The 19,256-nt window shown below is 36.1% G+C and overlaps 1 protein-coding gene across 1 annotated transcript in view; it reads left to right on the forward strand.

Annotated features, from left to right (window-relative positions):
* Positions 1–19,256, forward strand: part of LOC124556304 (tetratricopeptide repeat protein 7B-like) — a 235,552-nt gene that overhangs the window by 60,383 nt on the left and 155,913 nt on the right. The window contains exons 3-4 of the mRNA XM_047130278.1: positions 16,634–16,805; positions 16,975–17,130. Of these exons, the coding sequence (XP_046986234.1) occupies positions 16,634–16,805; positions 16,975–17,130 (328 nt within the window). The remainder of the gene's footprint in view (positions 1–16,633; positions 16,806–16,974; positions 17,131–19,256) is intronic.

Consider the following 19,256-nt stretch of genomic DNA (forward strand, 5'->3'; position numbering starts at 1 on the left):
CTGGCTGCCACTATCTAGTATTGTTCCGGTTTGGAAATATCGTAGATCCGTGGATGATGCACAGAGCAGTCTGAGTTGTTGTGGGGAGGAGGGTCATCTCCACGTGACCTGTGTTTACGTGCAGTGATTTTTTTTGTTTCCTCCTTGTTTCTTGTTCTCACGTTAAATGAAAACAAAACGGATTTTTTTTTGGCCGGGAGCTAGCAAATGAATTAAAATACGTTCGCATAATTACGGAAGGCTAAAATATGTTGTTAGTTTCAGATTTTATCTCCACCTTTCTGACAGTCAAGTATTAATCGCCTTACAGAACAATGAAGTTATTTTTGTCGGTTTGCTAAAGAGATTTGGCTTTTATTAAATCTTTTCCGCCGAGGCAGTCAATTTATTTGAAACAAAGTGTTTAATTTCACACTGTTGGCTAGTTTCAACTGTTCGCTGCATTTCAAGTGCACGTGTGGTATTATTCCATAATAAAGAACCAAACATGAGATAATACAGTACTGGTACTCAAAAAAATTTACATCCTAATCTGTGCATAAGAATGTGCACTTTAAGCCGAATTATGCATTTTAGTATGGTTCACGAAATTCCGATGCTCTTGAAGTGTCCTCTGATGTCTTGTTTCTTTTATGTCATAATGTGAGATCTTTTAATGTTTTACACGTAGGAACATCGGGTTTCCTGGTCATCGTAGCTGCGCAAACGCGGTGACGCCCATTATCTGGCGCTCTCTGGCAACTGCTGAAACGAACACATTTCTAAGAGGTCGCGGGAAAATGTTGCGACTGGTGGTTTGAAAAGCATTACATTCAAAGTAAATTTCCGTTTACGCAAGATGAACTGTGTGCGAGAATGTACGATGAATTTCTTAAATCACAAAGCGTTTGACTCTCGTTTAAAAATCAACTCTTTTAGACGACCATTTAGAAGAATTTCGAGCCCAGAAGATCAGACATTTACATCTTTATTAAGAATTTACTGGTACATTTGTGTGATGTATCTTAAAGTGTAACATGAGCGAAAAAGATCAACATTATATGTCGAAGCTAGCTTCTCTTCCAGCTTATTAATCTTCTTATGTGAATGCTATGTATATCAATGTAAACCATTAACTTTCCTTACTTGTGTGTTCGCGCTACTTAAGAGTGATCTTGCTATTGACTGACTGCATCACGTGTCTTACGCTGTCATCAGCTGGCGAGATCACGTGACATGAGATGTGTCTGGCTTACAAAAGCGCATCGCAATCTCGATTTCACTGCTTTGGAAAGAGGAAGAGTATACTGTCACTTAACACAGGAAAAGTGTATTTTCACCCGGGAGAAAGCGGATTTTTAACCGGGAAATCCGGGAATTGTTTTTCCTTGTCCATGTATACACCCTAATACAGGTGAGCCATAATGGACCGTGAAGTAGATGTCAGGTTGCCACATCGATTCACAGGAAATTGCTCCCTGTTTATGGGGAGGACACAGTGGTTGGCAACAGTATCCAGCACTGGTTGCAGAGGTTTAAAGTAGGTGAATTCTTTCTACTGGACAATCCACAATGCGGTAGACCATCGACAGCAGTGAGTAGTGTGATTAAGGAGACCATTGATCAAATCATCCAAAATGACAGATGTGTGACGACATGATAGCTTGCTGAAATGACTCATTTGGCATTGTGTAGTGTGGTATCACTGGTACGGTCACTAGGATACAGAAAAATCTGTGCATATTGGGTGCCTAGTTTATTGACAAGAGAAATGAAAACAGTGAGGAAGAATGTGTGCGAGGGTCTCATGACCTATACACCTTTACTGAAGAGTGGAAACAGTGTTTTGACGGCGTCATTACCCATGATGAAACATGGTTGTTTCTGTCCAAACCTGAGAGCAAAACCCAATCCATGGAGTGGTGTCATCCAGGGTCCCCTCGGAAGAAGAAACCAAGACTTTCACAAACAGCAGGCTGAAAGGTAATGGCCTCCTTCTTCTTGCATCAGTGTGGTGTCATTTTCATTGACATATTGGAACCTGGTTCCAGAATTAACCGGGACCGTCACTTTTTGTCATTGGACAAGCTTCGACGTGCCATCAAGATCCACACACTGCAGCTTCCGGGTCAGATCATCAGTCTACACCATGGCAATGCCAAACACCATACAATCCTTATGATGCAGCCGAGAATCAGGAAAATGGGTTGGAAAATTATTTCTCATCCTCCCTACAGTCCGGTCTTAGCTCCATTTGATTTTTACCTCTTTGGTCATCTGAAGGCCCACCTGCGTGGTAAAACATTTAATAGTGAGAAAGACCTTATTTCCCCTGTGTCAAGCGATGGTGTAAAAGTCAATCCCCAGAATTTTACCAAAGTGAATTTACATCATGGAGAGAGCATTGGGCCAGATGTGTCACAGCTGATGGAGGCTACACTGAGTAGGCTCAATGTATCGCTAAATGTTCCAAGTACGTTCACAAAAAATTTCCTTCTCCTCCAACAAAAATAAAAAAAATTAGAGACTACTGTGCAAAACTTTTTGAACGCACTGGGTATTTCAACATACTGTGTGCTACTGTTCATTTGACATTACTTTTAAATGGGCATATCACAATAATTGATATTACATGCTATTACAGCCTATTATTGAATAAAATTCATCATTAAAATTGGAGGTCATCTACGAAACCCTCCTGAAATTCTTAAGCTGAACTATATAATATGTCAAATGAAACGCTATGGTTCGAGAGAGTTTTTCAAGTCTCAAACGTCTATTATGTATATATACAAACTGATGCAACAAATGAAAATTTGTACTCTACACAGATGTGTGTGTCACCCTAGCATAGTGGCTTTGCACACCTGCATGGACTAGCCTAGCATGCCTCCCTCCTCAATCCAAATTCCCATTCACACCTCAGCCCACCTGGTGTTCCTACTAAACTCACGTAGCAGAGGCTCTCCAACTGTATTGCAATAGCACCTCAGCATTGAAAAGTGGGGGGGGGATCCTGCCTGAAATCCAGGCATAGACGCTTTAATCAAATGAAACTATGTGGTTCCAGACACCTCTCCAAGTCTCAATGTATTTCGTACTTTGAATCCATTTTGTATTGTTCTTATTAATTTAGACCCAGAGTAGCCATGTTTATATTGATTCTTAAAGAAAACGAGACTAAAATATTTGTAATTATTGCAAACTTTTGTTGGCTCAGCTTACAGCACATCAATAACATGTCCATTCCTTGTGCTGACACTCTTGAGGAGTGTTTACTGGGCTTTCCTTGAAATGATTTAACCTGCTGTAAACTAGGACCACTTATGACATGAAACTCTTTAAAATACAATCTACATGATTCTTATTGTCCAATGCCTTTTTCTACCATTTAAAGACAGTTCTTGAGCCAATGACATTACTCCTTAGATTAATCATGCAAGCTAATGGGAAATGAAAGGCCTGATAAACATGTGATAGAACTGTTTTACCGATGCAACTCCTCGGCTTATTCAAAATATATGTTGCATGATAGTGTTTTCAAGCAATGCTTAGAAACAATGAATGCATTATTGTTCAAGGCGGTAAATATGTCTGTAACAGAAACTTGCCAAACAACTACTGGCTGCCATGTTCGTCAAAATTTCAAACCTTTTTATCTCTCATTCTGAATAATACATTTTCAATTGTTGATGGTTGATTTCTGAACTGACAGTTCTACTGGACCACTTTGTCTTGCAAATAATTACTGCACTGCTGTCTCTTCCAACTGAAAGTAACAAAGATCATTGTAGTGATTCACATGCCCTACTGTTAGTTTTCAACTCAATCTTTTTGTTTACTCAATATCTTTTGTGTGATTTTTGATGTCTTTGGCACATGATTGATAAACAAATCTGTGTGTTCAGGCATATGAATGATTTAATTTTTATCCACAATATTCTGATAACTTGCTTAATTATCTTTGTCACGTGGTTTGAGGCATGATCTTGGTGTACTTGCTGTCTTGAATCCTTCCAGACTTTCTAGCCTTTGAAAACTATAAATCTGGATCACCCAAAAGTGGTTCTAATTTATTGTTAATTTTCTTTCTGTGATGAGCACTGTATAGATAACTTGGGAAAACCAGATTAAGAGCTTCCATATTTATTGAAATTGTGCAACTCTGCTATTCTAATAAATGCACAAATAAATAAAAAATAAATGAAAAAATAAATAAAAATATATGAAGAAATAAATAAATAAAGAAAGTACATACACACAAAAAATGTCAGTGAATCTGCAAATTGTGAACTTTTGCACCCAGACACGTGAGTTTGATCTTCAGTTTGAAAACTTCATCAAAATTGTGGAGGTGGAAAATTGTTATTTAATGCCATTCCTGACTTATTTGATGGTTTGGAAACTTCATCAAAATTGTGGAGGTGGAAAATTGTTATTTAATGCCATTCCTGACTTATTTGATGAATCCAAAGCCATCACCCACTTCCTGGTAAGTGCTACAATTTTAACAGATAAATTCAACATTCCTGTCCATTTGAATAATAGGGTGTTGTCGTCGTCGTCATGATCACCGTGGGTAGAAATGAACAGTTACATTCACTGGAAACTGTTACGAGCCAAGTATTGTAAATGTATACAGAAATTACATGTATCAAGAGTGAAGAAACATGTTATCTAATAAGTGAACAATTGGGAATGCAAAATAAGACACAAAGTTCCTGACAATAAGCATTTGTCTCAAACTATACTGTCACTGTAAGACTTAAATCAAAGACCTCTACCTGACAAGATGAATGAAAGTATGGTTTTTTATATGTTCAATTACCTCCATGAAAGTACTGTAAAAGTCCCTGGAATGTAGCAAAACACTGCTGAGATAATGGTCAGTAAAGAATAAAAGGCAGTCTCGGTAAATATAATATATAATTATATTATTTTTTGTTAGTTAAAAAGTTTTAAGGGAATAGTTTTTCATGAAGTAGTCATTGAATAAATAAATAAATGAATGAATGAACTTTGTGTGTGAAATGAGGACTCTTGAAGTTACGTAACTATAGCTCACATATTGCAACAATAAGAAAATAATGATCAGTTCTATTTCTTATCTACTTTTTTTTTTTTTCAAAAGTTACATTTAAACTTTCACACTGATATTCTTTTAGTAACTGTTTACATAACTTGTAGGCTGTAAGGATTTAATACATGCCCCTAACAGTGTTAAATTCTTTGTGCTAGCTTGGTTGGAGATGCTTTAGCAAAGAATACTTAAGACAAATAACACTTAAGAAGAAGAATAATGTATCAAAACTAGTCACACTCAGGAGTTTTCATCCCAATCAGCTGAATATTGCAGATGTCGAAAAGTGACAATTAAGAGATTATCACAGTGTTCAATGAGAGCCCCATGAACATGGCATCAGTATTGATCTTTAGATTTGAACTTCTGATTAATAAGTGTAACACTGTATGGTAAAATAATGTTGTATTATTCATAAAATGTGGAACTGTGCTCTCCATAAAGTAGTAGAGGGGTCTGGCAGATCTCCTTTCACGTTACGAATGGAAACAGGATGAGTACATATATTAGGGAGTACCAATTAAGCTAATGTTCATTTATGTGTGCTGCCTTTGTTCAACAATATGCTTGGCAGCATCACTGTACTTAATTAATTTTACTATTATATCAAACAGAGTCTGGTGGTACAGTGGTTTTCTGTGATTTCCTTCCCTATTCTTTTGTAATCATAGCTTGTGCTACATCTCTAATCATTGTGCTGTCAGTTGGATTTTAAACTCCAAACTTCCATCCTTTTAGTATCTCAAGACGAGGATTACTGCCAGTATAGTACTCGCTATATAACCTGATCAGGTCAGGTTTATTCCATTTGCGAAAATTATGTCATATGTGTGAGACACTGGCTCTCTGATAGCTCAATTATCCCCATATTTTATTTTATTTATTTACACGTCACGTTCCATATGACCAAATTGAGGAGCAAATCTCCAAAGTCATGTAACAGGTCAGTACATGAAATTACAACAAAAGTAATAACAGTTAAAAATAAAATGTTTATGAACCCAAAAAAAGTCAAGCCACAAGTTTAAGTAAACACAATCAACAATACAACAAGAATCAGCTTAATTTTTCAAGGAACTTCTCGGCAGAACAGAAGGAGTGAAACCCGAGGAAACTCTTCAGTTACAATTTGAAAACACATGGATTATTGCTAACATTTTTTAATTCTGGTGATAGCTTATTGAAAAGGGATGCAGCAGTATACTGCACACCTTTCTGCACAAGAGTTAAGGGAGTCCGATCTGCCGAGTATTAACTGAGTGAAAGCAGCTAATATTGTTAACAAGAAATGACAGTGAGGAATATTGATAGGCCAATGTCAAAATACCCAGTCTCGTGAACAGGGCTCACCAAGAGGTTCGTGAACTTAGACCACTTATTGCCCAAGCTGCCCGTTTCTGCCTGTTTCTTACATCAGAGTGAATGTTCTCATGCCTCCTCCTTTCAGTGTCGAGAGCTTCACTTCTATCTATAATCAAATATACATTGTTGATGTCTTTGTGTCTTGGGAGGGCTAATGCTTCATGAGCAGGTAATCACTATATATGGATTTCTGAGTTCTATGTCTTTGAGAGGCTCATCCATATATACTTTATGGTCCCAATACCTCTGCAAAAGTACACAAATGGTATCTTCACTGTGGCTGTGTGGTGGCAGCATCAATAATTTTTACTTGACTGGCTACTGTTGTTCTGCAGACCAAAATTAATTACAAAAGGCAGCCTGGAATTCACTGGAATAATGAAAACTACTCAGCTACTCTCATGCCCCACATATGTAACATGCCTTTGAAATTCTCACACACATATCTGTTTTTTGTTTTTTGGGATGCAGTATTGAGAAAGTATGTTTGATTTGGCTTAGGAAAGCCAATGGGATGCAATGCTTGAGTCAGTGTGAACTCATGAAAGTTACATGAACCGGTACTGGTATCAACAATAATTTGGTATTGCATTCAGGATACAGTTACATTTTAGTGCATTGTTCCTGTACACCAGCTACAATTTTAATGAGTGCCTGTTTATGCTGTTAACAATCACAGTGTAGTATTGTGATCTCTGTGCTGTGTTCATTGATTTTATCTTCCACCTGATGGAGTGCAGTTTTATTATGCACACAATATTCGTCTTGCATAGCTGTCAATGCTCCAACTTCTGATTTGAACTTGGATTGTCCCATCATAGTTTTGTTACATAATTCATTCTTGTTCCTGTGAACGTACAGGCCAATTCCTTTCTTTGCATTCTTTTTTATGTGATCCTCCACCCAGTTTAATTTGTGTTTAAGATCATCAGTCTGTTTTTTAGTTTGCTTTTCCTCATTATTCATGTTGGTGTCGCAGCCTCCATTTTTGAGTTTAATACATGTTCTCTAATTTTGATACCATCAAAATTGAAGCAGCTGTTATGTAACAAAATTTACAGATCTTTTTCAGAATTAAAATTCATGTTAGAATTGTCCTGCATACAGATATCTCCTGCACTTGTGGCAGTATCTTCACTGTTAGCATTCATTGTTAAGGGTCACACATAGCCTATTGTTTCCAAAAGTCACACCTCTCTGTAGTTCGTTGTACACAAGTTATCCCTCCTTTCCAATGTTATTTTTAGCAAAACAAAATGCCACTATACTGGAAAACTGCACTCTCACTGTGTACTGTAATTCTACTGCATTACCTGTCTCCAAAGATTCCAATGAAGTCATCATCTGATGCACATTGTCAGTTCAGACAATCTTCATTGTTTCTCACTTCATTGATGATAATCATCTTCTTGTCAGTGATGAATTGTTTCATTATTTGTGCTATCTGATAATCAGTTGGGAGGAGTTGATTAAGCATAATGAATTGCTGTGTCACTATTAGTTTGTTATATTTTTGGGCAAAGGGTATTACTGAATTATAGTAACAAAATCATGGCACAAAATTCAAATAAAACTTTAGTTTTTGTGAATACTTCAATCTTGGACAACGTTTACTACTTGCGATGTACAGTTCAATATTCTATTGACAAGTGACCATAAAATTCAGTACACTACTTAGTTTTCTTCCAAATACTTTTCTGACCAAGTGTTTGCAACTAGATCACATCTGTAGACTACAATTTAACAACTGCTGCTCTGGTGCCCATCTCAAAAACAAAATGAGCAACCATAGAACACATTGTTGACCTCATTGATGCTTAATTGCATATTGTTGAACCTCAGAGTTTGTACTTCTACTGCTAGAAATACAGCAATGATGATCTCCCTCCCCGCCCTCTCTCTCTCTCTCTCTCTCTCTCTCTCTCTCTCTCTCTCTCTCTCTAATGCAATATAGGAATCAAATGTGTATTATAAACCTGTGAATTGAGTGGGTGAATGGATCTCAAAAGGATATGTTTTTCCATGTAGTACACTCTTGTAAAAAGAGAGAGAAAAAAACAAAACAAAAAAAAACCACACACACACACACACACACACACACACACACACACACACACACACACACAATGTAAACTTATGCCCATCATGTTTACATGTGTTTCTCTTTACCTGGGAGATAAGCAAAACAAAACTGTTGATATAAACATGCCACATGATTACGCATCAGTTGCTAATAGCTATAGCATAAAAATTCCAAGATGTTAACCAACATAATAAAATATGTGAAGGTAATGATGTCATAATCCTGCTAGAATACTTGACTGAAGAACTAAAGGGAGAAATATGGTACTATTGGACAGGTCAGCTCAGATGTCATATCATTTCTAAAGCATTCAAATACTGACATGAACTGATTTACAAAAAGTACAAAATAGATGATTTAGCACACTATTAGCAGCACTCCATTACATGAACATTCACACTATTTATATTTGAAAACACACAAAAATGAAAGGCACCATAAATTTAAGAGAAGGGAATAACTGGAGCTCTAAGAAAGCAAGAATTAACAATTATCACAAGAAGATGAGACTCACGTTAGCACTTTAAGATTCAGAAGATTTACACACATTAGGTTGCGTCAGATGAAACTTGGATCTACCAATATGAGCCTGAATCAAAATGTCAGTCAATGAAATATTGACAAAGATATGCTCGAGTGGGGCAAGGGACTACTACTTTCTTTGGTTGGAAAAATGATGTCATCTGAGTTTTGGGATGATGGAGTTATTCATATTGTTTTTCTGGAACAAAACACAACCATTACTTTTTTGCAACAGGGCAACACTAGACAAAACATTCATGTATATAAGAAGGTGAAGTCTTTCCATGAGGGCTTAATAAAATGTCTTTACCATAAGCAAAAGTGTATTCAGTTATAAAAAAATAAGAGAGTGTGATTAATGAGGGAATTGCAAGAAAACATTGTGTTTTATTTATTAAAATATTCCCATCCAGTCACTCACTTATCATTTAACACTTTTAATTTAGGAATACTGGTTGAAACAGTTAGGGAGTCAGTCAAGATACACTAAACAACCTGGGGATGATATAACTATGTAGTCCTTTTAACACTGGTGTCGTTACCACTAATATACTGGATATACTGCTTCTTCATAATCTAATACTAAAATAATGATTCAGCTGTATTACAGTGGACTCACTGATGCTGGAGAAAATATTCATGTAGCTGGGTATTTCTGTATATAGTGTCTCTGCTGAAGTCATAAGACAACTGTCACTATCTTGTATTTTTTACCATAGCCTCCTGTGATCAGAATGGGGGAGCTAATGGGAGGCTAGTCATAAATTTTCACACTGATGCGTGGTAACTTTCTGATCATTTGTAGCGCATTGAGAAATACTGACCAACTCCTAATTATCTAGTTTCCCTTCTGGTAGTCACTAAATTAAAACTATATTTCTGCTTATACTGTTTTGTTAGATGGCTACACCAATGTCCGATGAGGACACTGCCCTGCAACTACTGGTGACCCATTGGCCTGGATCGCTGGCAACTAGCATGTAGTCATCCTGCCTATTTATTGGATGTCTTCAGTGTTCTGATTGCCTCAGTCTTATTTTATGTTGATACATAGACAAACTTCGTAAGCTGTTGGCCAGTACAGATGCTACACATACAAATACCTGTCTCCTGACCTACACTCCACACCCTGAGGAAGGTCACTGCATTAAGGCAACAACATCAGTTTCTTTAGCATTTTGTGTACTTTATACCACTATGAACCAAATGACAGTTTGGGGAGATGTAATGTTTAGGATAATTTGGGATAAGGTGATTCATTATATTTAAGAGAAAAAGACTGTCTTGCTGACCTAGCGATGCTTACACATGGGTAATGTGTGAGTGATACTCTGATATGGACAGAAGTGGGTATTCAGAAATGCTTGACATTGCCTGTAATTGAAAAAGGTTCTTTGATGGCTTGAATGTTTAAGTACAGTATCTTTCAAGCTCTTGTTGTGTAGCAAATATCCCTGAAATTTATGTGGAAGATGTATTCCATCTAGATTAACATTTTACATGGCTATTTCTGAACTGCAGAATACTTTTCTTCAGGACTGACAAAATGCTCATCAAGCAACCATTAAAAATTTCATTGGATCCGTAGCAAGGAAGTGTGGAGCAATGTTGGTCATTCATAGTGAGCATGCTTCACATTTATGGCCCCTTCATCTATTTGTTTGCTATTAAATTTGTACAAAATGTCTCCTAAAGTCATATAGGCAAGATTTACTGAGGATGTGCATTTATGTACATATATACTACACTATTTATGAAGGAATGTTTTGCTATATATTATAGAAGTAAATTAAGAGTGTATTTTCTGTGCTCATAAATGTTTTGACTTTCTTCTAAGATAAGTCGTAGGGTCAGTATTGCATCACGTGTTCCAACATTTCTACGGAATCCAAACTGATCCTCCCCGAGGTCAGCTTCTATCAGTTTTTCCATTCGTCTGTAAAGAATTCGCGTTAGTATTTTGCAGCTGTGACTTATTAAACTGATAGTTTGGTAATTTTCACATCTGTCAACACCTCTACGTTTCTAGCATTTGTAGACTTAGAGAAAGCTTTTGACAATGTTGATTGGAATACTCTCTTTCAAATTCTGAACGTGGCAGGGGTAAAATACAGAAAGCGAAAGGCTATTTACAATTTGTACAGAAACCAGATGGCAGTTAGGAGTCGAGGGGTATGAAAGGGAAGCAGTGGTTGGGAAGGGAGTGAGACAGGGTTGTAGCCTATCCCTGATGTTATTCAATCTGTATATTGAGCAAGCAATAAAGGAAACAAAAGAAAAGTTTGGAGCAGGTATTAAAATCCATGGAGAAGAAATAAAAACTTTGAGGTTTGCCGATGACATTGCAATTCTGTCAGAGACAGCAAAGGACTTGGAAGAGCAGTTGAACAGAATGGACAGTGTCTTGAAAGGAGGGTACAAGATGAACATCAACAAAAGCAAGACGAGGGTAATGGAATGTAGTCGAATTAAGTCGGGTGATGCTGAGGGAATTAGATTAGGAAATGAGACACTTAAAGTCGTAAAGGAGTTTTGCTATTTGGGGAGCAAAATAACTGATGATGGTCGAAGTAGAGAGGATATAAAATGTAGACTGGCAATGGCAAGGAAAGCGTTTCTTAAGAAGAGAAATTTGTTAACGTCGAGTATTGATTTAAGTGTCAGGAAGTCGTTTCTGGAAGTATTTGTATGGAGTGTAGCCATGTATAGAAGTGAAACATGGACGATAACTAGTTTGGACAAGAAGAGAATAGAAGCTTTCGAAATGTGGTGCTACAGAAGAATGCTGAAGATTAGATGGGTAGATCATATAACTAATGAGGAGGTATTGAATAGGATTGGGGAGAAGAGAAGTTTGTGGCACAACTTGACTAGAAGAAGGGATCGGTTGGTAGGACATGTTCTGAGACATTGAGGGATCACCAATTTAGTATTGGAGGGCAGCGTGGAGGGTAAAAATCATAGAGGGAGACCAAGAGATGAATACATTAAACAGATTCAGAAGGATGTAGGTTTGCAGTAGGTACTGGGAGATGAAGAAGCTTGCACAGGATAGAGTAGCATGGAGAGCTGCATCAAACCAGTCTCAGGACTGAAGACCACAACAACAACTGTTTTGACTAGTAAAAGTAGAATATTGCTGCATTAAATTGCTTTGTTTCTCCCTGTAGTATTTTTACTATGGGTAGTACACTACAGCTTGCTCATGATTGTATTTGTTAAAAAAAAATATTTGTGATACCTAAATCACATTCTCTCATGTATTTAGACCAGCTTTTACCTTCTGTATACCCACAATGACTGTTAATTATGAAAGCTGTTTAGGTTGTTCAACATTGCTAACAATAGTAATTTATTTTATAATACGTCACTGTTGGGTCAATCCATACCAAGTGGTCCAGCATGGCTGCTTGACCATCTCAGAAAAATTTTATATTTGCTGGGTGAATTCCCCAATGTTTAGTAGTCACAAAAATATTTAAAAAAAGATTATTGTTTATTATTTTGAAATGGCTGCCATGTTTGTTCCGGGCCACATGTGTTTTTTCATATTTGCAAGCATCTACATTTTTTACAATTATTCAGTAGTGGATTGTCGTAAGCCTTTCAGATAAAATGCATTTAGTTCAACACGCTGTGGGCTACAAATTAACATCAGTATCACTTAGCTGAATGTATTCTTTAATATGTTTTTAATAGTTCAAAGTGATCAGCCACAAACTAAAAAAAAACTCTATTTTTGAACAGTAGTTACTTTTTATAGAGTATTAATGGTGAGCAGCTTACACTTAAAAAAAAAACACTATTTTAAAAAATGGATTTTTTAATTTTTCTATTTTGTTGCCTGTAATATCTTTGTTGAGGAGCCAGATAAAAATGACAAAATTTCATAGTTAATAGACCTTTGTGATAGCAAAATTCAGTGTAAATTTCATCTTTGAAATTCAATTGGAGGTTATGGACAAAAATTATAAATGAGTCAAAAATACATCTTTTAACACCTGCGATATCTGGTAGGCTAATCAAATAAAGTATACCAATTGCATAATGTAACACACCACATTACACTACCTAATGATTATTTGTTGAAACAATGCAGTGGTAATTGTTTCAGCAGGCTAACAGTTGCATCTGCAAGTCTATACAAGTCTGATTGTTATCTTCCCCCTTACACCAACAGTTGTCTACTCACACTTATTTAGCTAGAAGTTCTTGAAGTGTACAGTTGAAAAATGGAGTCTCAGTGTTCTGTTGGTGTTGTTATTAACGAAACATGTCATAAAAGTGTGTGTGGAGTATATCCTAAAGACATTACTTTAATCGAAGATTACAGTGAAGAAAAAAAGTGTTGTTTTACTTAAGAGTCGGCCAGAGGTCAAATCAACATGCAAGTGCCATGAAATGAAATACTTAAAGAAAATTTCATCGCCTTTTTGGTCAGTCTTGCATGGACCCCTGAAACATCATATACAGAACTTTGTGACTAATCGGCAACCATTAAGAAAGTAGATACAGCTTGTGAAATCCTGGGTGTATCACCTGTTAGTAAAATTAGAAAACTAAGTCAAAATAAAAGACCAAGTGCCTTGAATATAAAAATTGAGAATATGACAGCTACAGTCAAAAAGAATTTGGAAGTATCATTTCAAAATACAATTTGTACTAAAACATATGGAAGTTCTAAAACTTCACCAACCGAATATGATGATTTGATAGAAAAACTAAATGTAGTACTTGAAACAAAGAGGATAAAATTAAGATTGTCAGTTTACTGCTCAATTCTTGGAGTCGAGCAAAAGTTAGTGATGAATTTAATGTGTCAGAACGTCTTGTTAAGTTAACAAGGCAATTAATAAAAGAACAGGGAATTTTACCAGCATTACAAAAGAAAAGTGGATCTAATTTCGTAGATGAAAACACAATCAATAAAGTTACTCAGTATTATGACGATAACAATAACAGTCGTTTGATGTCTGGCAAAAAAAGACTGTGTTTCTGTGAAAGAAAATGGTTTTAAGATTCAAAGACAAAAAAGGTTAATATTGTTTAATTTTACTGAACTATTCCCTGAATTTAAAAAAGAAAATCCTGACATTAAAATTGGAACATAGAAGTTTTGCGAGTTGAGACCAAGATGGTGTGTTGTTGCAGGGGATCTGGCACCCATAATGTTTGTGTTTGTATCAGCAGAACGTAAAGTTGGTTATAGATGGGGACAATTTCAGAGTTGACTATAAAGACCTTTCGGAAGTTATGGTATGCAATATCGACAGTTACAATTGCATTATCAAGGGAAAATGTGAAGATTTTCCAGGCAAACAAGTCTTACTTGACATGTTTGAAGAATTCAAAAAAGGCGATTTGTTGCTGACAAAATAAAATACAAACAGTGGGTGACACTGGACAGAACTGATATGGTGACAGTCATAAAATCATGAGAATGGTTTTATGAAGTGTTGGTGGCTAACCTTGAAAATCTGTAAATGCATCATTTTATTGCACAAGCTCAAAGTAAATTTTTGAGAGACAAAAAGCAAACCTTGGTGGCTGATGAATGTTTAGTTCTTGCTGACTTTTCGGAAAATTATTCCTTTGTTGCTCAAGATGAAGTACAAGGGCACCACTGGGTAAACAAGCAGTCCACAGTTCATCCATTTGTATTCTATTATAAAGATGAAGATAAACTAATTAGCAACAGCTTTTGTGTCATAAGTGACTACCTTGAACACAACACTAAAGCAGTGCACATTTTTCAACTAAAATTAACAAACTACATTAAACAGCAGCACTCTTCCATTAAAGAACTGATTTACTTTTCTGATTTGGCAGAAAGTCAATAAAAAAAAAATATAAATAATTTATTAACATCTCCTTTGATAAACAAGATTTTGGGTTTGATGTAGAATGGCACTTTTTTGCTTCATGCCATGGGAAGAATGCTTATGATGGTGTTGGGGGGTACAACAAAGCAAGCTATCACAAAAGCAAGTCTACAGCTGACCGACGACAATCATATGATAACACCTCAAGAAATGTTTGAATTCTGTAAAAAAGATATCAAAGTCATTACCTATGTTTTTGTACAATGTGAGGAAATTCAATTCAAAGAAGTCTATGATAGTAACTTGAAGGAAAGACACAACACTTGTCAGAAGATTAAAGGCACTCGATCTTTTCATTGTTTTCTACCCCATTCACACAACTTATTGAAGTGTAAGATCACATCAACTTCACCTGATAGTGAACTTCATCAGTGTGGAAAACTTGTTCAACTGGTTCTTGAAAATAATGACATAGTGGCTTGTGTTTACGATGAAAAATGGTGGATTGGCAAAGCTGATAATATTGACTGTCAAAACTAAGATGTACATGTTGTATTTTATCGCCCTACAGGACCAAGGACATCTTTTGAAAAACTGAGAACGATCAAGTTTGGATGTCACTTACAACTGTACTAAGGAAGCTGTCTCCCATGGAATTTACAACTGTGACTGGGTGAACTTAGAATCTAATACCCAAACTGAGTGAACTAATTTCTCAAATGTTCAATGAGCGATGTACTACAAACAAATAATAAGAGAACAATATAATGTAATTAGTAGGCTTATTTTCAATAAAAAAGTAAGTAATCATCGATATGATTAAATCATATACTGTAACTGATAAATATTTTATTCCATAAGCCTAATATTGCAGATGTTAAAAAACATATTTTTGAATCGTGTTTGTAATTTTTTTTTTCCCCATAACTTCCAATTGAATCTCAGAGTTGAAATTTATACTGAAGTTTGATATCATAAACGTCTAATAACTGTGAAATTTTCAGATTTTTATCTGGTCCCCCAACAAAGATATTGCAGGCCACAAAAAGCAAAAATAAAAAAAGTCCATTTTTTAAAATAGTGTATTTTTTTAAGTGTAAGCTGCTCACCATTGATACTCTATAAAAAGTAACTATACTATACAGTGTAATAGCAGAAAAAATATTAAACCTGAGAAATTAATCTTTCTTGGGAAAACTACTGTTCAAAAATAGTTTTTTAAATTTGTGGCTGATAACTTTGATCTATTAAAAATATATTGAAGAATACATTCAGCTAAGTGATAATGATGTTAATTTGCAGCACAGTGTGTGTTGAACTAAATGCATTTTATCTGAAAGGCTAAGGACTATCCACTACTGAAGAAATGTAAAAAATGTAGATGCTTGCAAATACGAAAAAACGCATATGGCCTGGAACAAATGTGGCTACCATTTCAAAATAATAAACAGTAATTTTTTTAAAAAATATTTTTGTGACTACTAAACGTTGGGGAATTCACCCAGCAAATACAAAATTTTTCTGAGATGGTCAAGCAACCAATTATTTTTCTCTTGGGCCACTTGGTATGGATTGACCCTGTTAAGAAGCTGTAAAGTTGCAGCATTTAATGATGAATATAGAATTAGGGGCTTTTGTTTTCTTATGTGGCTGATTTATTTGCACAAGTTGTGAGGGTGGTGGTGACTCAGTAACACAGTAACAGCAGTGAAGGTAACCCCCCACCCCTCCCTCGCCCCCAACTACTCTCATAGCAGATTGTAATCTTATGCAAATCTTTTTTAGGCTGGTTTCCTACTTCTTGATGTCTTTTTACTTCTTGGAAAAACGCATTATGCAATGGGTCATTATGAAGAGGCACTAGATTATTACAATCAAGCCGAATTGCAGTCGTTAACAGAAAAGCATTTACCTAGTCGGAGTCTAAGAATTGTCGCCGAATCATATGCTATTAAAGGTTAGCATTTTGACTTCTAGTAAGTAGACATGTAATTTATGGCGCCGTACTAACAGATCCCAGTTAATTACATTTTATGGTCTTTCTTATATAGTAATATGATCACAAACCAGCTATAATTTATGTTCTATCAACTATGTAATGTATGTACCAGTGTAATATGTTGCAGGGATGTGCTTGGAAAAAGTTCCACCTCTTTCGTCATCAAAGTACAAACAGGCTGAATGGGATGAGCAGCGAATACAGTGTTTTGAACTAGCTGGCGATTTAACACTAAGATACCTGCAGGAGCAAGACAAACAGCAGCAGCATTCATCTACCCCAGGTACCCTCATTTGATATTCTCTCTCTCTCTCTCTCTCTCTCTCTCTCTCTCTCTCTCTCTCTCTCTCTCTCTCTAGCTAGCTATCTGCTTTATGGTTCACAGGTGACCATTCCAGCAGGACACTCATGAGTGACAGTAGAGTAGATGCAACATTTTGTCTGGTAACCCAATGAAACTAAATGATGAGAGCTGAGAACTAATAACTCTAAGGGATTTGTTATTTTGTGCTGTAACTTTGCCCTGACTATACTTTCCTTTATTGTGAAGAATGTTCACTGACATAGCCTGGTTGCTGAAGAAATGAATTAATAAATCATGTTGTGTTGGCACACATTCAATATCATATGACAGACTGAATATAAGTATTTATGAAATCATTTGAGATGATACCATGCTTATCACACTGTGCCAACAGTGGACATTTTGTGTATGGTTTGGAGAAAATCTGCCAGATTTACTGAACTTGTTTATGAATGAATGAAACATGCGTTGTGCACCAGGCCAGTCTGGCCAAAAACCTGGCTTAAACTGTCCATTTTACTTCAGGTGGAGTGGAAATTGTTTTGATTGTAATTGTATTATAATTTGATATAATTCACTACAAGCAGATAAAACAATGTAATAGGAACAAATTTAGGTTCTGCACATTTTTCATTACAGGGTTCTTGAGAAACAACTGCAGCAGCTGTCCAGAGACATGGTCATAAAGTGTAAATCTGTAATGGCTTGTCATGCAGACATATGTTGGAAACAAAAATACCATGTGTTGTTGCTACTCCTGACATCGCCATCAATGAAGAGACCAGCTTGATGCTTCTCTCCATGCTAGTCTCTTTATATCATCTAACTACTACAGCCTACATCCATTTGAACCTGATAACTGTATTGAAGTGTTGGTCTTTCTCTACTATCATCATCATCATCATCATCATCATCCTCCTCCTCCTCTTTATAAATCTAAAATTGATAAGAATTTGGGTTTACCTTTCTTCAATCTTATCTCTTGAGTCTTTGGGTCTTAATTGCTTTAATGTTCCCACATTTCTTAAGAACCCAAATGCTGCATATCAGGTGGAATAGTTTTGTTGTGATGTTCTCTTGAGGACCTCAGTAATTCTAAGATAATGTCATCTACACCAGGTGTACTTGTTTCAAGTTAGGTCATTCAGTGTGTATTCCTATACTTATTGCAGAGTCGTATCACACATCTCATTTTCACCCACTTAGTCTTGTCATTCCATAATATTATCATAAATATTCTTTCTATCGTGCAGCTGGTGTATATATTCCTTCCAGCTTTCGACCATCCCTTCGTTGTGTAGTACTGTTTCCCTTCTGAACTCATGATGTTCATACAGCTGCCTCTCTTTCCTCTGAAGGCTTTTCATATTTTTCTGTAAGTGGCATCTAGCTTACCTATAGTCAGGCATGATTCTACTGTGTTGTTTCTCCTCTAGCCTTTCCATCTTTGCCCTGTCCCAGTCAGTCTGTCTATAGGTTTCTGTATTCCATTTTCCATGTTTTATGTGGTTTATTTTTACATATACTCCAGTGATCAATCAAATCTGTCATCTTCCGTGTTATCCTAGAATTTTTGATGGACTTTGGTCATTGTGCTTAGGTTTACCCCTGCTGCCTTCACTACTTCCTCCCTGAAAGCAATACATTCTATTTTTATTATATTCTGATACCCCTTTCTACAATGCTCTTCTTGTACCTCTTGACAATCGTAGTTGTTTATTATTACTGTAGTCCCACCTCCTAAAATTCGTACCTCCTTAAATTTCTTCAGCTTTAATCTGTATTTCCCAATTAATATATGAGGGTCAGAACCTGTTTCTGCTCCTGATACTGTTTTGCCAGTTAAAATATGGTTTCTAAACTTGCCTTACATAAATCGCTCTGAAACCACCTTCTGTCTCTGCTGTCTTTTGTTTGTAAAACGTCATTATTCTAAAAGGAAGTAATGCGGGCTAATACCTTGTAGACATCACTGCAGGTTGTTGTGACATCTGTTTTAAACAAACTGCCAACCACCATCTGAAAACTTCCTGTGGCATAAAATCTTACTTTTAAAAAGTGAAATGCACATTGGAGTCAGAGGCTGGTTTCGTTTGCTTGGTGCC

The sequence above is a fragment of the Schistocerca americana genome, chromosome X, assembly GCF_021461395.2.
Source record: "Schistocerca americana isolate TAMUIC-IGC-003095 chromosome X, iqSchAmer2.1, whole genome shotgun sequence".
Lineage (NCBI taxonomy): Eukaryota > Metazoa > Arthropoda > Insecta > Orthoptera > Acrididae > Schistocerca > Schistocerca americana.